The 23,114-nt window shown below is 46.3% G+C and overlaps 1 protein-coding gene across 1 annotated transcript in view; it reads right to left on the bottom strand.

Moving 5' to 3' along the window:
- LOC143923399 (uncharacterized) overlaps positions 1-23,114 on the bottom strand; it is a 139,003-nt gene that overhangs the window by 62,062 nt on the left and 53,827 nt on the right. The window contains exon 7 of the mRNA XM_077447057.1: positions 8,166-8,448. Coding sequence (XP_077303183.1) covers positions 8,166-8,448 — 283 coding nt within the window. The remainder of the gene's footprint in view (positions 1-8,165; positions 8,449-23,114) is intronic.

Raw genomic sequence — 23,114 nt, forward strand, 5'->3', positions numbered from 1 at the left:
AAGGGTTATAAAAGCCATTTCCAAAGCTTTGGGAATCCAGCGAACCACAGTGAGAGCCATTATCCACAAATGGCGAAGACATGGAACAGTGGTGAACCTTCCCAGGAGTGGCTGGCCGCCCAAAATTACCCCAAGAGCACAGCGACGACTCATCCAAGAGGTCACAAAAGACCCCACAACAACGTCCAAGGAGCTGCAGGCCTCACTTGCCTCAGTTAAGGTCAGCGTTCATGCCTCCACCATCAGGAAAAGACTGGGCAAAAATGGCCTGCATGGCAGAGTTCCAAGGAGAAAACCACTGCTGAGCAAAAAGAACATCAAAGCTCGTCTCAATTTCTCCACAACACATCTTGATGATCCCCAAGACTTTTGGGACAACATTCTGTGGACCGATGAGATAAAAGTGGAACTCTTTGGAAGGTGTGTGTCCAAGTATATCTGGCGTAGAAGGAACACTGCATTTCATAAAAAGAACATTATACCAACAGTAAAATATGGTGGTGGTAGTGTGATGGTCTGGGGCTGTTTTGCTGCTTCAGGACCTGGAAGACTTGCCGTGCTAAAAGGAACTATGAATTCTGCTGTCTACCAAGAGATCCTGAAGGAGAATGTCCGACCATCTGTTCGTGTACTCAAGCTGAAACGAACTTGGGTTCTGCAGCAGGACAATGATTCTAAACACACCAGCCAGTCCACCACCGAATGGCTGAAGAAAAACAAAATGAAGACTTTGGAGTGGCCTAGCCAAAGTCCTGACCTGAATCCTATTGAGATGTTGTGGTATGACCTTAAAAAGGCCGTTCATGCTCGAAAACCCTCTAATGAAACTGAATTAGGACAATTCTGCAAAGATGAGTGGGCCAAAATTCCTCCAGGACGCTGTAAAAGCCTCATTGCACGTTATCGCAAACACTTGGTTGCAGTTGTTGCTGCTAAGGGTGGCCCAACCAGTTATTAGGTTTAGGGGGCAATCACTTTTCACACAGGGCCATGATGGTTTGGATTTTTTTTCACCTTTAATAATAAACACCTTCATTTACAAATTGCATTTTGTGTTTACTTGTGTTGTCCTTGACTATTGTTTAAATTGGTTTGATGTTCCGAAACACTTAAGTGTGACAAACATGCAAAGGAACAGGAAATGAGGAAGGGGGCAAACACTTTTTCACACCACTGTATTCCATATCGATGGAGGTTCCCATTTGCCTTATCGGCCACATCTGGAGGGAGAACCGCTCTGCTACGGGTTCCGGAGGACCTGAGGCACTTCTGTGACACACTTGACTTACCGTTCACTGATGTTCCAGAATGGTATGCAGAGTTCCGCCCGCCGACAGCCAGACGTACACACGCCACCACGGAACCCATGGAATTTCAGGACTCCCGCTCTAGGAGACGCCGCTCGCCCTCCGAGCCTAGGCAACGTCCAGCCCGACATGGCTCGAGCTCGGGTAACAGCCCGCCGAGAGCTCCATATCCCAGGAGAGCACGACGAGACCGCTGACTCTAACCTGCAGTAAGATTGGAAGCACAGCTCGATTGCTACCCGTTCTCTGCCATTTTCCATATCTTTCTCTCCCCTCTTCTCTGCTCTGTCCTCGCCTTCTTTCTCCTTTCTTCTCGCTCGCTGTTAACCTTCTTACTCCAGGATCTTCCGTTCTACCTCCCGCATGGGGCCGGTGGTAACCAAAGATAGTGCGATGGCATCGCACTACCCGCTGAACTTTTTGTCCCTCATTTGGCTTAGGTTTACCACTCCCGCTGCATCTTTACAGGACTTTGCCGAGACTTTCATGGCGGACCCTGGTCTGACCTCCCCTGTAGCTCTGGTCTGGGCCTTAGACTGAAGGCTCGTTTAGTTATGTTGCCTATTAGCTATAACATGATCACACATACCATATAAGACACTCCACCGCGAGCCTCTGGTCTTTAGTGAGCTCCCCTCAAAAAGTATATGCTTATGCTATATTTTTTAGCGATCTGTAATCGGAGTGGCGGAGACCGGGGTTGGGAGACCTGTAAGGCCCTATTTTTTTCTGTTTCTTTTGCACGTTTTCCTGCACTGTGTTAGCTGTCTGCCCTGAGCTACACTGGCTCTGGTTATAGCTCAGTATCATTTCTAAATAGACGGCCCTACCTTTTGCTTGATTGATGCACCTGAGTTTGTGGCACGGGCTTTCACAGAGTAACAAATCCTGCCGGGTCTCCCCCTCTGTCTCTGGACCTCAATGTAGATATGCTGAGAATGTTTCCAGTCCCTGTATAACTCCTTTTGGAGTTATGGACTCGAAGCTGAAGGTGGGAGGGGTACTTTTCCTAGACGAGGGAGTAAGAGAAAACCCTCAGACCCACATCTAGGATATCACCAGGAGGGAAGCGGGTCTGTTCCTTGTTTATTACTCTTCATGGCTTTGTCCCCTATACTTCTGTTCCAATAGGGAGTTTACACACCCCTAAAATCTGTTACCTATTAGTCTATCTGAGGCTTACATATATATATATGCGGGAGGAAGGACACTGAATCTTTCCACTGTAGTTTCTCTACCTGTTAACATGGGTTTGCTCAAACCTCCGTACAGTTATCTTATTGTTCAGCGTTTTCACTTGCTTTGTTTTCTAGGTTTGAGCCCGATCACCCCCTCCTCACCTGGCCCTGACCTCGGGCCGGACCCAGATAAAGAGCATAGTTTCAGAGTACGATGATATCTCCCCCCACCACCAACAATGACACCATACGTTATGATCCTCCCTGCAGGGGGAGGGGCGTAGTCAAGTGAGGGGTTGTTACTGTTATAGTTAACAATGCTATTGCTGTTATTCTGTTTTGTTATATATAGATGTTCCTCCCCAGGAGATGACGGGTTGTGTCGTAGAATGCGGGTAGCTCAGCCATTACCTGTTTACTAGTGCATTAGATGATGGCGTCTAGGCGATATATTTATGACTCACTTACGAGAGCGTATAAGTTTAACTCTTTGCTTAACCTCTTTAACTGCGGGACGCCAGGACCACCTGGTCCCTTTCCTAATTCCTCGATCAGCGGGATATGCAATGTATTTCCCTACACCCTTCTTCGGTAACTTTGGGCCTCCTCCCCACACGGTGGTGCCAATTCGAATTGATAAATATATCCATCAGACTAGAGTATCCACCGACTGTCTCCGGATACTGGTCGTCGGGATCGTCCCTACGATCTGTGGTGGAAGTGAGAGCAGGCCTTCCACTTCTCCGGACTGTCAATTAGCAGGATCACCCCATCCCTAACAGGGCTTTTTTGCTCTTTAGGGGAGGGGGGGTGTTGTGTTTTTGTTTTTGGGCTCCCCCCCCTTTTTTTTTTTTCTCTACCCTTTGCTCACCACTTGGTAACCCTTTCCCCTTTCAGTTGAGTAGATTGCATATTGAGACACCTGTTTCTACTTTTAAATCATTGCTCTCTACATATTTCTCATTCCTACAAGTGGTCCCCGGTTTGACATCTTCCAGCATATAGCATGGCTCCTAAACCCCGACTAAACGTAAGCGACTCACTCAAAATAGTTTCCCTGAACGCACGAGGGCTCAACATCCCTGAAAAGAGATCTCAAGTGCTGCTTTTCGCACACAAATGCAAAGCTGCCATACTTTTTCTTCAAGAAACTCATTTTAAATCTAACTCCATCCCCAAACTTTCCAATTACCGATTCCCGTCGGTAATACATGCTACTAATCCTATATCTAAATCAAAGGGGGTTTCTATCCTCATAGCTAAACAATGCCCTCTCCAGATTGTAGATACCATGCTGGATCCCGAGGCGAGGTATATTTTCATTAAAGGCAAACTGAGGGGCAAGCTTATCACTTTAGCCAATGTCTATGCACCCAACTCAAGGCAACCCTCTTTCTTCAGTAAGACTCTGGCTAAACTCTCCTCCTTCCAAGAGGGCATTCTCATCTTGGGAGGAGACTTCAATGTCCCACTAAATCCAATCCAAGATTCATCTAGTGGTACCTCTTCTCTCACGTATAAAGCTTTACGCATCATCAAATCACACTTACAAGAATTGTGTCTTCATGACTCCTGGCGCACACTACATCCCCAAGGAAAGGACTACTCCTTTTTTTCCATCCCACACAACCGGTATTCCAGATTGGACTACCTGTTTTTGACACAGAGAGACTTACCTTGCCTCTATGAAGCTTCCATAGAGGCTATGTACATCTCCGACCACCATCCTGTATCCATGATCTTACAAATTGCAGACAACCCGCACACTCCTTCGATTTGGAGACTAGATCCTTCCCTTATATCAGACCCAGTGATCGCAACTTCCATTCAGGAAAATTTAACCAATTACTTTAAGGAAAACCAGTCTCCAACTATAGATCCAATGTCAGTATGGGAGGCCCACAAATGTACAATCCGGGGGGTGTTCCTGAAAGCGGCTGCGAAAAGGAAGAAAGAGAGAAACCTTCTCTTAACGCGGCTTACCGACCGCATTAAGAATCTGGAAAACACCCATAAACTTTCTAGGGCAAGGGATACCTTCGCTGATCTATACCAAGCTAGGCAAGATCTTCTCCAGCTCTTAAATTCCCAAATTAAAAGAAATTATATGCTTTCGCGTAAATTCTTCTATGAATATGGTAATAAATCTGGTAAACTTTTGGCTAGAGCTCTCAGAAAACAGCAGGCCGCTAGAACCATTCATTCTCTCACGGACCCCAAGGGTAAAAAAGTAGTTTCCAACCACATGATCGCTGAACAATTTGTTCAATACTATTCCAATCTCTATAACAATAGGGAACAGTTGTCCCAAGATGACCAGATACAAAGAAGGCTTGCAATTGATCATTTTCTACAAAATTATGCTCCCACTCCCATTTCCTCTGAGATGGCACTTTCTTTAGAAACCCCCCTCTCGTCCACGGAACTTGAGGCAGCTCTTAAACAACTGAAACCTGGAAAAAGCCCCGGCCCGAATGGCCTTACCACTTGCTATTATAAAGCCTATATAGCCACATTGAAACAACATTTTTTAGCAGCCTTCAACTCACTAACTGTAGACAAACCTCCCCCCAGAGATTTACTAAGGGCTCATATCACAGTAATCCCGAAACCTAATAAAGATGATACTCTAGTTACAAACTATAGACCCATTTCATTGCTTAATGTGGATTTGAAGATTTACGCCAAGATACTAGCAAATCGCCTTCTCCCCCTCCTTCCCCGGCTTGTGTCTCTAGATCAGGTGGGATTCGTGCCTGGGAGGAAGGGGAGAGACAACACGATGAAAGCGCTCTCCATACATCATTGGTTGTCCTCATCGACTCAGAAGGGTTTTTTCCTCTCATTGGACGCAGAGAAGGCATTTGACAGAGTGGCCTGGGACTATATGGAAGTAGTTTTGCGGAAAATCGGCTTCCCTGATAAACTAGTATCCCTTATTATGGCTTTATATGCCTCTCCAACTGCCCAGGTCAGGGTTAATGGCCAACTGTCGGGCGCCTTCTCCGTGTCCAATGGGACCCGTCAGGGTTGCCCGCTCTCGCCCTTATTATTTATTCTTACTTTGGAACCTCTCCTCCGTAGATTAAATTCTAATCCAGACATTAGGGGGATTACAGATTGGCTCCAAGACTCATAAAATAGCCGCCTTCGCTGACGACATCTTACTTTTCCTTACCGAACCCCTTGTCTCTATTCCTAATCTCCTTTCAGACCTTGACGCCTTTAAAGCACTGTCAAATCTACAAATCAATTTTTCCAAATCAGAAGCCCTGAATATATCCCTGCATACCGAAACAATAGAGTTATGCCAAAAAATGTTTCCCTTTCGCTGGAATGCTACAGCCATCACTTATTTAGGCATTAAATTACCATCTAGACTGGAAAACTTATACTCGGCCAACTTCCTCCCCATTCTCCAGACCATCCAAAAAGATCTCACAGCCTGGTCTACCGGTCTATTCTCCTGGTTCGGTAGAGCGGCAATTGTCAAAATGAATATCCTTCCCTGTTTGCTATACCTCTTTCAAACAATTCCAATCAAGCGCCCTCCAGCCTTCTTTAAATCCCTCCAGTCTAGTTGTGCAGACTTTATTTGGAATGGGAAACAAGCCAGGCTCAGCTTTGCTAGATTGACATTACCGAAAAACAAAGGAGGTATTAACTTACCTGATTTCAAGAAATATTATTGGGCTAGTCTCTTAGTCAGAATTGTAGACTGGAATGTCCACTCACATACCAAAGCTTGGGTACAGATAGAGAATACTTTTTCTCTTTCTCCGATCAAATTTCTACCATGGCTGAATCTTGATCATGTCCCACTATCATGCAAACAACACCCCCTAATTGCAAGTACTTTGCAGGCCTTTCGTTCAGCTTGCTACACACATCTTATTTCCTCCAACCATAGTCCGATGACCCCAATAAAACATAACCCCGCATTCCCTGCAGGCCAATCGGACACATTCCTTTCTGGTCTGTGGCCTTCATCCGACATTAGAGCTCTACATTTTTTTTCGAATGCACAATTCCGATCTATACCAGAACTCCCCACACTTCCCTCGGGGCGCCCATTCCCGTTGTGGGTGTATTTTCAAATCAGACACTTTTTAATGAGCAGACAATTTAAACTTGATTTCTGTAGACAACTCACGCCATTTGAAACATTGTGTAACCAAACGGAACCTCAACGTCATGTCATATCCAGCATTTACGGGATATTTTTCTCTTCAGGTAGCCCAAAAGCCAACTTAGCCGTTCACAGCTGGGAAACGGATCTATCTCAGTCCTTGACGGAGTCTGACTGGACTGCCATTTTTGCGCACATTCATAAAGGCTCTTCCAACATCTCTGTCCAAGAAAATAACTTTAAAATATTCACTAAATGGTACCTCACACCCGTTAAACTTCATAAACGTGACTCCAGTGTTACACCTTCTTGCTGGAGATGTTCAGAAAGTATAGGCTCATTCCTACACGTTTGGTGGTCGTGCTCCCGACTCCAACCTTTTTGGAAGGAGATACACCGCCTCATATGTCATATCACCACGTTCTCTATTGAATTTTCACCCGCTGCAATGGTTCTACACCACTCAGCTCTCCCGCTGAAAACATATTTCCGTTCTCTAGCACAACACCTGCTAAATGCCGCAAAGATGTGCATTCCACCGCTATGGAAATCCACCACATCTCCTTCGGTCTCTGATTGGATTAAGAGAGCATCCAAAATAGCAGAAATGGAAAACTTGATCTGCCAAGCTAAAGACACCCCATCTAAATACTGGGCTACTTGGGCTTGCTGGCACCACTTCAGAACCTCAGATGAATGTACTCAACTATTAACTGGAGTCCCCCCACCTTAAGACCATGATGTACTCTCTCCCCACTCGTAAGGACCAATCCCCCCTAACCTGACCCTTCCCCTAGCCTTCCTGATCTACTTAGGCCCTTTATTATTGCTACTAATAACTCGCGTGAGATTCGAATACATACTGTTTGTCTCCTATTAGTCATTATCTCCCCCTCCACTTGATTTCCAGATAAGCGTTCTTGAAGGATAAGCTTCCGGAGGAAGTGCACCAAGCCCTCGCATTGGCATCAAATAACTATGTATACGTACCCTGTCGAATTTCCAGTTGTGTTTACTTGCCATTTACAGTTTTTACTGATGTTAAAACACCATTGTACTCTGTGTTTTGGCTTAATTGAAACTCTTTTTTCTTTTATTTACCTTTGTCTACTGTATTTACGGCAATCTTTAATAAAAGACTTTTGGAAAAAAAATAAAAAATTAAAACTGTTTTATGGGAAGATAAACTGCTGCAAGTAAGCATTTAAAAAAAAAAAAAAAAAAAAACTCGATCTTTTTGTGCATTTAAATGCATTTTTTTAGGTTAGTGTCAGGGTCCCTTTTAGGTGCACTATACTTGAGTCAGTTATAGGCCCCAAGAAAGGCCTTCACTAACAATAACTGCCTCATGTAGGACACGTCAGAATTTATGGCCTTGGATATATTTTGGGGTATTAAAGTCATGTTGTGTGTGTATGTTGGACCTTAGAAGCACTCAGCCAGGAAGGAGGAGTGTTACTCAGGCTGACTGTGACTGACCAGCTTTCATTGCAAACATTTTATATATTCACTCCTAGCTAACAAACAGTTCAGTATTGGTGTGTTCTGTACCAAGTGTTCTATTGAGATACTCCAACTCTTCATCATACAGGGAGCTGGTGACATCGGTGATGTTGATTCTTCCTCTGTTCTTGGTGTGATACAGAATCCCAAATGTGCACTGAGACAAATCATTCATGAACTGTTGGAATCCATTGCTGGAGATGTAACAATGTCTAACCTCCTGGATACAGTCTCTGAAATATTCTGATGTCAGGAGCTCCACCAGCCAGGAGTAATCATCAGTAGAAGATCTGGAGAAGATCCCAACAACACCCCTCTGAGATGGTTCAATCTGGATGGATAAGACAAGAAATAAAAAAAAAACAAAACAAAAACAAATTGTATTATTTTGGAGGAAGTCTCCTACAGTATCTCACAAAAGTAAGTACACCCCTCACATTTTTGTAAATATTTTCTTCTATCTTTTCATGTGACAACACTGAAGAAATGACACTTGTCTACAATGTAAAGTAGTGAGTGTACAGCTTGTATAACAGTGTCAATTTTCTGTCCCCTCAAAATAACTCAACACACAGCCATTAATGTCTAAACCCCTGGCAACAAAAGTCAGTACACCCCTAAGTGAAAATGTCCAAATCAGGGAGGAAATTGGTTAATTGGGCCCAGTGTCATGTGACTCATAGGTGTTACAAGGTGGTGGGAGTGTCATGGTCTGGGGCTGCATGAGTGCTGCCAGCACTGGGGAGCTATAGTTCATTGAGGGAACCATGAATGCCAACATGTACTGTACTGAAGCAGAGCATGATCCCCTCCCTTCAGAGACTGGGCCGCAGGGCAGTATTCCAACATGATAACCACCCCAAACACACCTCCAAGACCACCACTGCCTTGCTAAAGAAGCTGAGGGTAAAGGTGATGGACTGGCCAAGCATGTCTCCACACCTAAACCCTATTGAGCATTTGTTGGGCATCCTCAAATGGAAGGTGGAGGAGTGCAAGGTCTCTAACATCCACCAGCTCTGTGATGTCATCATGGAGGAGGGAAAGAGGACTCCAGTGACAACCTGTGAAGCTCTGGTGACCTTCATGCCCAAGAGGATTAAGGCAGTGCTGGAAAATAATGGCGGCCACACAAAATATTGACACTTTGGGCCCAATTTGGACATTTTCACTTAGGGGTGTACTCACTTTTGTTGCCAGCGGTTTAGACATTAATAACTGTGCGTTGAGTTATTTTGAGGGGACAGCAAATTTACACTGTTATACAAGCTGTACACTCACTACTTTACATTGTAGACAAGTGTCATTTCTTCAGTGTTGTCACATGAAAAGATAGAAGAAAATATTTACAAAAATGTGAGGGGTGTACTTACTTTTGTGAGATACTGTAAATATTGATTCACTATTGTCAAAATAAACATAAATGGACATAATCAACTCTGACAATCATCCAGTGAAGTTAGATTTACCTAAACTATTATATATCCCTTTTCATAGTTTAATTGAATAGACTGTGCACTACTGTATTTTGTTACAAATATTTGCTGGATTATAACAATCGCATCTTAGTTTATGATTGAGCACATGATGCTTTACAATGATAGGTGCTCAACGTTATACAATAGATAGTTCTCTTCAATAATTCAATACATGTGGAATGTCACCAGAACTTATAAATAATAATTTATCTTATAAATACGTGATTTTTTTTTTTAGATTACACAAATAATAATTAAAGTGGTTGTAAACCCTTACAACCAACTTTGACCTACAGGTAAGCCTAGATTAAGGCTTACCTGTAGGTCCAAGAAATATCTCCTAAACCGTGTAGGTTTATATTTGCCGAAAGACAGGCACCGCTGTCTATGGCGCATGCGCCGTAGACAGCGGCGCGCAGGCGCACTGAGCGTGCCGCTGTCAACGGCGATATGCCGTGAGTGGCAGCTCCCATGCGCATGCGCGGGAGTTACGTCATCGCGGCTTCGCCGAATGACAGCGGCGGAACAGCGAGACCCACCGAGAAGATGGATGCGCCGGACTACAGGGGACAGCGGTGACTTTGCTGGCTCCTATGTCAGGTAAGTGACAAATAATGGACTACTATGCGATGCAATGCGATGTGATGCGATGCATAGTAGCCCATTATGCTTTACCTTTGCAGGGAATCAAAGAGGTAGTAAACTCATCAGGGTTTACTTCCTTTTTAAGCACGGCTACTTTCTACACACATCCAATATACATCCAAAGTCAATAGCACAACCCATCCTGCTTTCACAAATCACAAACTAAAAAATGGCATACATGTGGTTTTAGTCCAACCACATAAGTACACCAATACTTTAGGATGTCATGCTGCTTAAGATACTCTACTCTGCACCTGTATATCATGTTTAGGTGAATAAAAACCTTTCAAATTCCTTCCCTCTTTTTTTTAACCACTTGCCACCCAGGCCAATTCTGACATTTCTCTCCTGCATGTAAAAATCATATTTCTTGATCATACATCACGGGACACAGGAGCTTCATTACATAGTGGGTTATATAGGCACCTCTGGTGATTGGACACTGGTTAACCCCAATTAAGGAGAATTCCTCCCCTATATAACCCCTCCCATATGGGAGGCACCTCAATTTTTTCGCCAGTGTCTATGGTGGTTGACCACGTAAAACTTTAGCTCTGTGCAGGTCCCTGTGGGGGCCTAGGGGCTTCAACAAACCGGATCCATACCTCTGGCCGATATTTGACTGTACCAAGATGGTATGGTACCCGGGCCTCGTCAGCCGAAGAAACAAGGTTTGGCCTGTAAGTCCTCTCCTATTGGAAGACTGGGCTCTGGGAAAACCAGACTTGGTGTACTGTTTATACAGAGCGCACAAAAGTTTCTGGCAGAGTCTTTTACATGGTCCAGGTAGGAGGCTCTTCCGAGAAAGAGCCCCAGATAAACCTGAAGGTTGGCTAACACTGCCTGCTGTGATGGGTGAAGGCTGGAATTTGTCTGTTTCAGCAATTCCTGCGGCGAGGACAGGTAAGGGAAGTTAATCTTATATATGTAATTATATGATGGATTTTTTCATTTTGAGTAGTTGTATGTCTTACCCGGTTTCCACCACTAGAGGGAGTAAGAGCAGCCTGATGCATACTTGCACGCCTTTCAGTACACACGCTCAGTGAAGCCTGGTTCTCCAGCTGTCTCATGTCTCCACTGCAGTCCCTACCACAACAAGGTAAAACAGGGGTCCCATGTAGTCTGGGGGTCCCACACAGCTCCGGTGGAGTTCTCCTTTCCCCCCTGGATCCCACGGTCCTCGTGCACGCGCGCCGGGCGCGTTCCCAACCTAATGGAGGAAAGGGGAGTGTGGTTGTGAGCCGTGCACGTCAGTGTGCACGGCGGTGTACTGCACAGGCGGCAGTTTTAAAAAGCCCAGATCGTCAGGGGGCTGTAAGTGTGAGACACAGGAGCTGTGGGCAGTAAGCATCCGAGGGGATTGGATCCAGGCAAACCTTAGACACCTACTCAGAATCAGGTTGTGGAGTTTAAGCATATATATTTATTGTGAGACTTTAAGCACAACAGTGATTGCACTTGTACTAGTACCTCTGCTTTGTAGCTTAGGACTATGTCTTCTCGTAAGAGGGTCCCAGGGGGAGGTAGCAAAGGCACTGGTAAATCACCGCCTAGGTCCAGGGGTTCTAAAGGTGCCTGTAAGTTACCATCCCCCCCTGCAAGACTGGAGCCAGCCTCACAGGACGAGTCAGTGCCCCTGTCAGGTTTTGCAGCCTCTCCTAATGTCCCAGCCCCGGTTTATGTCACTGAGGACTCCATTAGGGCTACATTGGAGGGTTTTGAAGGGAGAATCATGAATTTTATTTCTGCTTCCCTGAAAGATAGCAGGAAAAGGGGTAGATCCCCTCCCTCTGCTGAAATTCCTCTCTCAGATGATTCTTCTGAAAATGAGGAGAGATCCCTGTCTTGGGACAGGGATCATGAGCAGTCGGATGATTCAGAGGAAGAGGAGAGAGTCCCCTCCTCCCAGGCGCTCAGAAAACAGGTGCAGTATTATACTGAATTGGTGCGTACCACATTCAGAATGCCTGCTGCTGAAGTCGCTACGTCCTCTGTTTCTTCCCTGGGAGTCAGGAAAGCCCCACAGACTGCCTATTCCTTCCCAATTCATCCCTTAATGAATGAATTGTTGTATGAGGATTGGGGACATCCCGATAAACTGTTTGCTTCTCCTAAAAGGTTTTCTATGCATTATCCTCTGGAGGAAAGTTTCACCAAGAAGTGGGAGGTCCCATCTGTTGATGCGGCTGTTTCTTGCGTGAATAAAAACCTGACTTGTCCCTTGGATAATGCGCAGGTATTTAAAGATCCAACTGATAAGAAGCTGGAAACCTTATTAAAAGCCTCCTTTTCCATGACTGGCGCTGTGGTGCAACCTACAGTCGCAGCCGTGGGGTTGTGTCAGTTCCTCAAGGAACAGGTTAAGCAGATGCTTGGGCTCCTTCCCAGCAAGGAAGTAGAGAAGTATGCAGAATTACCTCATATTCTGTGTTTCATGATTGATGCGATTTTGGATTCTGTCCAACAAGCATCACGTTTGTCTCTCATGTTGGTACACATGCGAAGGGCCCTATGGCTAAAGAGTTGGGCAGCTGAGCTGTCATGCAAGAAGCATTTGATTGGGTTCCCGTTTAAAGGGGAATGTTTGTTTGGAGAAGAATTAGACAAATTCATCCAAAAAATTTCAGGGGGTAAATCTACTCTCCTTCCAGTCAAAAGGAGCAAGCGTCCTTCATTCAGGCGTGCTCTCTCTCCCGGAGCATCAAGTTTTAAGCAGTGGTGACGGCCTTCCCAACCTCCGCCTACAGGAAAGGCTCAAGGCCGGGCAGAGGGGCAGAAAAAGAATTGGGGGCGAAAGCCTTCCAAGCAGAGCCCAAAAGCTTCCTTGTGAAGGGGCGCCCCCGCTCGGCCGAGTGGGGGGAAAGCTCCTGCAGTTTGCAGAAGCCTGGCGGGAAGGATAAGTGGGTGATCTCTTCGGTTTCTCTGGGCTACAGGCTAGAGTTTCAGGAGATTCCACCTTCTCGCTTTCTATGGTCAAGTATCCCCAGGGATCCAGTAAAGCAAAAACCGCTATTTCTGGCCTTAGATCACTTACTATCCCAGGGGGCGATAGTAGAAGTGGACCCAAAAGAACAGGGTTCAGGGTTTTACTCAAATCTCTTTACCGTTCCGAAGCCAAATGGAAGTGTCAGACCTATCCTTGATCTGAAGGATCTGAACCGGTTTTTACGCATCCGGTCCTTCCGAATGCAGTCAATTCGCACTGTGGTCTCCTCCCTGCAAGGGGGAGAGTTAATAGCATTAATAGATGTCAAGGATGCATATCTCCATGTGCCAATTTTTCCCGCACACAAAAAATTTCTAAGGTTCGCGCTAGAGCAGCGCCATTTTCAATTTGTGGCCTTGCCGTTCAGGCTTGCTACGGCCCCTCGAGTCTTCACAAAGATTCTGGACCCTCTCTTGGCAAACCTAAGAGCTCAGGGTATAGCCGTCATGGCTTATCTAGACGACTTGCTTCTCATGGAGAAAACAGTAGCGTTCCTGAACCACAGCGTCACCAGAACGCTAGAACACCTGGAACACCTAGGTTGGATCATAAACCTAGAAAAGTCGTCCCTGCAGCCTGCCACCAGGTTGAAATACCTGGGCATGATCATCGACACCGCTCAGGGAAAGGTGTTTCTTCCAAGGCCAAAGGCCTTGGCCATTGTGGATCTGGTGCGCCTAAGATCTTCCCCCATTCGATTGTGCATGAGACTGTTAGGGAAAATGGTTGCCTCCTTCGAGGCCATCCCATTCGCCCAGTTCCACTCAAGGCCTCTGCAAAGATGCATCCTTGGAACAGGAAGCCCCAATCCTTGGATCTTCCTATGCGTCTATCCCCAGGGACACGCAGGAGTCTCATCTGGTGGTTACAAACTAAGAATTTGCTGAAGGGCAAAACCTTTCTTCCTCTTCCATGGAAGATTATCACGACTGATGCCAGCCTGACAGGCTGAGGAGCAGTGTTGGAGGAGATGTGCTCGCAGGGGAAATGGTCTGCGATCGAGAAGCTATTGCCCATAAATGTCCTGGAGATCCGGGCAATTTATATGGCTCTCATAAAGTGGTCTTACAAACTATGAGGTCTCCTTGTTCGGGTTCAGTCCGACAATGCCACAGCAGTGGCCTCTATCAATCACCAGGGCGGTACCAGGAGTCTGGTGGCCCAAAAAGAGGTGAATCGCATACTTGTCTGGGCAGAAAAGCATGTTCCGTGTCTTTCTCCAGTCTTCATTCCAGGAGTGGAAAATTGGCAGGCGGATTTTTTGAGCTGCCAGCAGTTGTGCCCAGGAGAATGGGCTCTGCGCCCCGACGTGTGTCACAGGTGGGGTACTCCAGACGTAGATCTGTTTGGATCCAGGTTCAACAGGAAACTGGACAATTTTGTGTCAAGGACAAGAGATGCACTTGCTCAGGGGTCAGATGCTCTGACAGTTCAGTGGGATCAGTACAATCTGATTTATGCCTTCCCTCCGAGCCCGCTTCTGTCGCGGTTCCTGGGAAGAGTCAAGAGGGAGACAAAATCGGTCCTTTTGGTGGCCCCGGCTTGGCCCAGACGACCATGGTACGTGGAGATCATGAAGTTGGCAGTAGGCAGGCCATGGATCCTCCCTCTCCGGCCAGATCTGCTCTCACAGGGTTCAATTTACAATCCTGCTTTACACAGTCTGAATTTGACGGTTTGGCTGCTGAGACCCATATTCTGAGAGACCGTGGCCTTTCGGGGCCAATCCTTTCTACTCTGGTCAATGCCAGAAAGCCGGCCTCCAGGCTTATTTATTACAAAATCTGGAGGGCATATGTTTCCTGGTGTGAACTCAGGAAATGGCATCCTAGAAAGTATGTCACTAGCAGGATCTTGGCCTTTCTCCAGTCAGGCCTAGAAATGAATTTGGCCATAAGCACTATCAAGGTGCAGATTTCGGCCCTGTCAGTATTTTTTCAGAAGCCACTTTCATTCAGGGGGCTATGCGGATAAGGCCGCCAGTCAAACCTCCGGTATGCCCATGGGATCTGAATTTGGTTCTCTCGGCTTTGCAGGGGCAACCATTTGAACCTTTGCATCTGGCTTCTTTAGTTCTCCTGACTAAAAAATTGGTCTTCTTGGTAGCCATATCTACGGCTAGAAGAGTGTCAGAACTAGCAGCTCTTTCCAGCAAGGAGCCGTATCTAATTATTCATAAGGACCGGGTGGTAATGCGTCCCAACAGGTCCTTTCTACCTAAGGTGGTTTCGGGATTCCATTTGAATCAAGACGTAATCCTACCATCCTTTTTTCCGGACCCACAGTCCACAGAAGAAGAGTCTTTGCACACTTTGGATGTGGTTAGGGCAATCAGTATCTATCTTCGGGCAACTGCTCAGATAAGGAAAACTGATTGCTTGTCAAAATCCATTCTCTCAAGGTGGATTAGACAGGTTATTTCTCAGGCCTATAGTGTAAAGCGGAAGATTCCTCCTTTTCAAGTGAAAGCGCACTCAACTAGGGCTGTAAGTGCTTCTTGGGCAGTGCATCACCAGGCCTCCCTGGCTCAGATCTGTAAGGCTGCAACTTGGTCATCAGTCCACACATTCACCAGATTCTATCAGGTGGATGTCAGAGGGCAAGAGGATATCGCCTTTGGGCGCAGTGTACTGCAGGCTGCAGTTTAGGTCCTCTGGTCCCTGGTGGTCTATAATTATGATCTGTGTCTCCCTCCCCTCAATCTGAGCATTACTTTGGGACATCCCACTGTGAAGCTCCTGTGTCCCGTGATGTATGATCAAGAAAATGGGATTTTTATATACAGCTTACCTGTAAAATCATTTTCTTGAGAGTACATCACGGGACACAGGGCTCCCGCTCCTCTTGGGTTTTACGTGTTTTCTTATTGCTTTGCTACAAAACTGAGGTGCCTCCCATATGGGAGGGGTTATATAGGGGAGGAATTCTCCTTAATTGGGGTTAACCAGTGTCCAGTCACCAGAGGTGCCTATATAACCCACTATGTAATGAAGCTCCTGTGTCCCGGGATGTACTCTCAAGAGAAGGATTTTACAGGTAAGCTGTATATAAAAATCCTATCTTTTTGCTAGAAAATTACATAGAACCCCCAAACATTATTACAAAAAGTAAAGTTAGCCCAATGTTTTTGCATATTGTGAAAGATGAAGTTACACCGAGTAAATAGATACCCAACATGTCATGCTTCAAATTTGCACACGCTCGTGGAATGGCGCCAAACTTTGCTACCTAAAAATCCCCATAGGCGACGCTTGAATTTTTTTTTACTGGTTACATGTTTTGAGTTACAGAGGAGGTCTAGGGCCAGAATTATTGCTCTCGCTCCATCGTTTGTGTCGATACCTCACATGTGTGGTTTGAACACCGTTTTCATATGTGGACGGGACTTACATATGCATTTGCTTTTGCGTGCGAGCACACGGGGACAGGGACGCTTTAAAAAAATGTTTTTTTTTTATTGTTAATTATACTTTCTTTTTTTTAGTTTGACACTTTTTTGAAAAAAAAATAAAAAATTGATCACTTTTATTCCTATTACAAGGAATATAAACATCGCTTGTAATAGGAATATGACATGACAGGTCATCTTTACAGTGAGATATGGGGTCAATAAGACCCTACATCTCACCACTAGGCTGGGAAGCCTGAAATAAAAAAAAAATAAAAAAACGATCATGGCTTCCCAGCCGAGCCGGCGCTGCTTTTTTGAATGCAGAGGCCGGGCGTGACGTCATAACATCGCGCCCGGCCCCTGACGTTCATAGAGACTCCGTCAACCATCTGGTCCGCCGAAAATCTCTATGATTATCATCCGAGGGCCGGCGGATCCGTTCTCCGGTAAAATCACCAGAGGACTGTGGGGGGGGGGGGGTGGGGGGACGACGACACACACTCTCGCCTCCCGTAAGAACGATCAAGCAGCAGAACAGCCGGAGCCGTGGTGTAGGGAACCGCCGGCTGAAAACTGCAACATCTGAATGATGTCAGTAGCTACAGGCATCGTTCAGATATCCCCGCTCAAAGTCTATCACTTCATATGACGGTGGGCGGGCGGCAACCGGTTAAATGTAGCACTGACCCCGCAGAAGTGGCTAATGACAGGGTTCCCCAACTCTGCACAGCCAGCAAAAAGTAACTTCCACATTCCATCCAGAGACAAGAAACAGTCTCTGAGCTTTTGATGTTTTATTAGGGGTTATAACTTGGATGGAGAGTAGGAATTATGGGATGCCCAACTTGATAGCAGCAAAGGAAACCAGAATTTCTTCCCTATGTACAACGCCAGATTTTTTTTTTTATTCACTCCTGGACTAACACTGACAGTCTTTAACCACTTCAGCCCCGGACCATTTGGCTGCCCAAAGACCAGACCACTTTTGCGATTTGTCACTTTAACTGACAATTGCGACGTGGCTCCCAAACAAAATTGATGTCCTTTCTTCCCCACAAATAGAGCTTTCTTTTGGTGGTATTTGATCACCTCCTGCGTTTTTTAATTTTTGTGCTATAAACAAAAATAGAGTGACAATTTTGAAAAAAAAAGCAATATTTTGTACTTTTTGCTATAATAATTATCCCAAAAAATATGTATGGCCTACTTAGTCCGTCATACAGTCGGACGGACAGTCCGTCCTACTTTCGAATGAACGGACTTGACCACACACGGATAGCCATACAGTCTGTTGAAAGCTTGCGCGATGACGTGTACAGCACGTACGACGGGACTAGAAAAGCCAGTATCCAATAGCTTTCTTTTTTGTACTTGCTTCTGAGCATGCGTCATTCTTAGTCCGTCGAACTAGCATACTGACGAGCGGATTGTCCGCTGAAACCAAAGTAGGACGGACAAAATTTCAAAAAATTCGAAATACTTAGTACGCAAGACTGCACGCTGAAAAAGTCCGCTGAAGCCCACACACGAGCGGACTGTCCGCTGAAAAGTGTTTCGACGGACTAAGTAGGCCATACAGTCCGCCCGTGTGTACGCGGCCTTAGAAATATTGTATGAATAAACAACTTTGTGTGAAAAAAAAAAAAACACATTTTCATTTTCGTTCCACATTTTCCGAAAACTTTCAGAAAAAAACAACATGTTCAAAAGACTCATTATGGCTCATTTCTTTCCAAAATTGGGTCATTTTTGAGTTTTTTTATTGTCCTGGTGTTTCAGGGCCTTCAAAAGTGTCAGGAAATCATATGTGTCATTTATGCTCCAAGAACGCCTGATGTCGCTCCCTGCATGTTGGGCCTCTGTATGTGGCCAAGCTGTATAAAAGTCTCACACATGTGGTATCCCCATACTCAGGGGGAGTAGCAGAATGTGTTTTGGGGTGTAATTTGTGGTATGCATATGCTGTGTGTGAGAAATAACCTGATATTATGACAATTTTGTGAAAAAACAACAACTTGATTTTGCAAAGAATTGTGGGAAAAAAAGGACAAGTTGCAAGGATGGCCGCAGGCCAGCCTGTATTTGTAGGAGGAGCCTGAGAGGGCTATTTAAACCTCCTCCTCTGTCAGGGCCAGTGTCGTTAGGTTTTCTGGGTGAAGGGCAGCTGGCGCTCAGGGGGGGAGGCTGATCAATCTATCCTCCACTACTCACCTCGTCCACGCTGGCTTCCAGGGTGGGGGGGGGTGATCCCGCTTGGCGTTTCTTCCGGTTTGGGAGGAGGGGAGGGTTTGATCGGCTACCCCCAGCTCCTCTCTCTCTCTCCCCATGTGTATCACTCCGTGGGCGGTATTGTTTTGCTCCTTTCTCTCCCTGCCCGCCCTCTCCCCATGTACATGGTCTCCTGGTGAGGGGAGGTGGTGGTAGTCAGCCGTCGCCGGCTCCCCTTCTCCCCTCGCAGGTACTGAGCGCCCGCTGTTTCTCCTCGTTGGGGGGGGGAGGTGTTCGGCCGCGCCGGCTCCCCCTCCCCCCTCACATATGCAGGGCGGTCGCCGATTCTCCTGGTGAGGGGCGTGGTGGGCCTCCTGAGCTCCACGTGGTGGGTCTACCCCCCCCTCCTGAGCTCCACGTGGTGGGTTTCCTCCTCCCCACTCGCCTGAGCTCCACGTGGTGGGTCTCCTCACCCGCCTGAGCTCCTCGTGGCGGGTCACCTCACCCAACTGAGCTCCACGTGACATTTCTGTCACAGCGCTCAGTCTAGCATTTCCGTCACAGCGTTATGTCCAGCGTTTCTGTTGCAGATTTTCTGTCGCAGTGTTCTGTCCAGCTTTTTCGTCACAGCGTTCTGTGCGTCACTTCCGTCACAGCGTTCTGTGCGGGATTTCCGTCACAGCATTCTGTCCGGCATTTCCGTCACAGCGTTCTGTGCGGGATTTCCGTCACAGTGTTCTGTCCGGCATTTCCGTCACAGCGTTCTGTGCGGGATTTCCGTCACAGCGTTCTGTCCGGCATTTCCGTCACAGCGTTCTGTGCGGGATTTCCGTCACAGCGTTCTGTCCGGCATTTCCGTCACAGCATTCTGTGCTGCATCTCCATCACAGCGTTCTGTGCTGCATTTCCGTCACAGCGTTCTGTGCTGCATTTCCGTCACAGCGTTCTGTGCTGCATTTCCGTCACAGCGTTCTGTGCTGCATTTCCGTCACAGCGTTCTGTGCGGCATTTCCGTCACAGCGTTCTGTGCTGCATTTCCGTCACAGCGTTCTGTGCTGCATTTCCGTCACAGCGTTCTGTGCGGCATTTCCGTCACAGCGTTCTGTGCTGCATTTCCGTCACAGCGTTCTGTGCTGCATTTCCATCACAGCGTTCTGTGCTGCATTTCCGTCACAGCGTTCTGTGTGGCATTTCCGTCACAGCGTTCTGTGCTGCATTTCCATCACAGCGTTCTGCGCTGCACTTTCCATCACAGCGTTCTGTGCAACATCTCCTGTAGCTTTTCAGTCATAGCATTCTGTCCGGCATGTCTGGCATATCGTTTTTTACCCCTGGATGCCTGTCAGTCATGGTTATGTGAGTGAATTGTCGTGTGTGTGTAGCACGCAGGAATGGTAATCATTGCGCAATGAGAGCTTTCTTTATTTGGTGCTCAGACCTGGGATTATACGATTGTGTTTAATAATCATTTGGAAAAGTATTCATACCTTTGAATGATACGATCGTGAGTAATATTACTTGGAGAGCTATTGTGAAGATAGTAGTGGCACCCTCTTTTGATCGTGATCCAACTGCATTTGAAGCTGCATATGGATATGGATGAAGCGACTATCGTATAGGCTAATCTGTGGTCATAAGTTGATTTTAAGTATTTTTGAGCATAGTACACTGCTATAGTTGTCTGCACAGATTTATATATATATATATATATATATATATATATATATATATATATATATATATATTTTTTTTTTTTTTTTTTTTTTTTTTTTTTGCTATTTGCACGATTTTTGGATTATATATGGTTTATCTGCGGCGTTCTGAACCAGGATTTCTGTCTTTGCATTTCTGTCTCTGCATTCAGTCTCAGCGTGTTTTCGGGTATTGCATTACTGGCCAGGATTCTGCTGTTGCTTCGCTGTCTCAGTTTTTCTGTTATAGCATTTCTGCCCCAGGATTTCTGGCATTTCATTTATGCCTCAGCGTTTCAGTCTTGGTTATTGCTGTCATTGCGTTTTGCCTCTGGTTCCGTCACTACGTTTCTGCTTCAGCATTAAGTTTCAGCGTTTTCTGGCATGGTGTTTTTCATCATGGCATGCTGTGTTTCTGTCTCAGCGTTTTCTGTCTCAGCGTTTTCTGTCTTTGTGTTGCTGCCAGCATGCCTGTCATGGTATTTCAGACTTGGTGTTCAAGTCTCAGAGTTTCTCAGAGGGGCGTTGTTCACTCATAGCATACTCTGGTAGTCATTCGTCTTTGTTGATTGTCATGTCCCATCGTGTCTGTGTCATGTTTGTACTTGGGTCAGGTAGCTAGGGCTCACACGTCAGGATCTGTCATGTCTATAGATCCATACGGGCTGAGGTTTCGTTTATTAATTGGTTGTTGTCCACAATCTTCTCGCCCGTATACCATACGTCATGCGTTGCATGTTCATTCACCACATCTATACGACTACCCACCATTGCCTGTGGGTACACTAGCCCTGAGTTTTCAGTTGATTACCTGTCTCTGCACTGCGGGTTTCTCGGGCTCACTTACCACTTACATGTGGGTGGGGGGGTCCGTCCGTCAAGTTCTTTTACGCGCAGTGGTCTTGACTTTTCTGCTCATGTTTCATTCTTAGTTAGGCAGGGGGGTATTGTTGTTCTCATGTCTGGTTGACTGTCATTTCTCTAGTTTGTGTTTCAGGTTGGGCCGTCTTGGCATCCATACCAATATCCATGCTTGCTATCACTTCCTTCAGCCCGGCCGTTGTTGGGGGCTAGTTGATTGGTGCTGGTGTCTTTTCACCACTGGGCTCACCCTTGGGTCAAAAGCAGTTGAAAATTTTCCTTCAGTTGATGTCCTGTTGTGTTGAGGTCCTGGTTACTGCCCAGGGATGTATAGTCTCTCTCAGGGTGTTTGTTAAGCCACGTCCCCGTGACGGTCCTTGGGGGGTATTTTGGGCAGATGTCATAATGGTTTTGGATTCCACTCTTGGCTCTGATCTTGTTTGAACTTATTGCCTGGAGTTCCACTTAGGGACATCAGTCCAGTCGTCTTTTCCGATCCCCAGTTTGTTCCAAGTAGGGGGGGCTTGGGTATGTCTGTATCATGCCATAGGGACTATTTCCCCGGGAGGGAGTCTGGCCCTCCTTGGTTCAGGATTCTGTCCCAGCTGTTGGGTTCAGGCTGTAGCATGACCTGATCATATCCAGTGGGACCTGGGTCCTGCGTCCGGTATGGTTTCTCCTGGTTGACAGTATTATTGCCATGGTGCATGGGCCTTATCCGCTTACTCCGTCACATCCATCAGGTTTCCAGCTTTTCGCACTCCTGCTAGTGGTCTTTTTGCCACTCACCCTCTTGGGGGGTATGTCTCTGAGCTATTTCACTGGTGTTCATTGGGGTATTTCGCCATCTTTTGCAGGGGTTTCCTTGGGCCAGGCCTTGTTCCTTTCCCCCCCACGTATCCTCTCATTTCACAAGCAGTTCATTCTCGGGTCTGGGTGTCACGGACATCCGGCTCAATTCAATCTTTCAGGGGATGTTCAGTTGGGTTCAGGGTAGTGTCACAGGTTCGATAGGGGGTTCCTTCTCAACGCCAAGTCAGGAGTCGGTGTGTTCTCTTGCCACTGCGAACACTTTCCGGTTACTTGCTAGATACGTACTGCTGCCGTCCGGGAGCACACCTTTATCCGTGATGGTTCTTTACCTTCCCTTCTTCACCTAAATTTTGTGTCTTTTTGCCCTCTTCTCAGGCATACTGACCAGCTAGGCCAAGGTACACCTCAGGCCTTGGTTCTGAGGAGTATCGCATTTCCCGCTTGAAGACCCTGACTACAAGTTGTAAGGCTGGCCGCAGGCCAGCCTGTATTTGTAGGAGGAGCTTGAGAGGGCTATTTAAACCTCCTCCTCTGTCAGGGCCAGTGTCGTTAGGTTTTCTGGGTTCCCACCCACCCGTTCCCCAGTTTCATACATTCTCATAGTATTTTGTTCTTATTCTTACATTCAGGGTATGCCCTCTTCTCAGGCATACTGACCAGCTAGGCCAAGGCACACCTCAAGCCTTGGTTCTCAGGAGTATCGCATTTCCCGCTTGAAGACTCTGACTACAACTTCAAATAACTCATCATGCCTCTTACTAAATACTGCGGAATGTCTACTTTCCAAAAAGGGGTCATTTGGGGGGTTTTTGTACTTTCCTGGCTTGTTAGGGTCTCAAGAAATGAGATAGGCCATCGGTACATCAGATGTGATCAATTTTCAGATATTTGCGCCATAGCTTGTAGACTCTATAACTTTCA

The sequence above is a fragment of the Lithobates pipiens genome, unplaced genomic scaffold (genome assembly GCF_037356315.1).
Source record: "Lithobates pipiens isolate NorthernLeopardFrog02 unplaced genomic scaffold, aLitPip1_a1.2 Scaffold_22, whole genome shotgun sequence".
Taxonomy (NCBI): domain Eukaryota; kingdom Metazoa; phylum Chordata; class Amphibia; order Anura; family Ranidae; genus Lithobates; species Lithobates pipiens.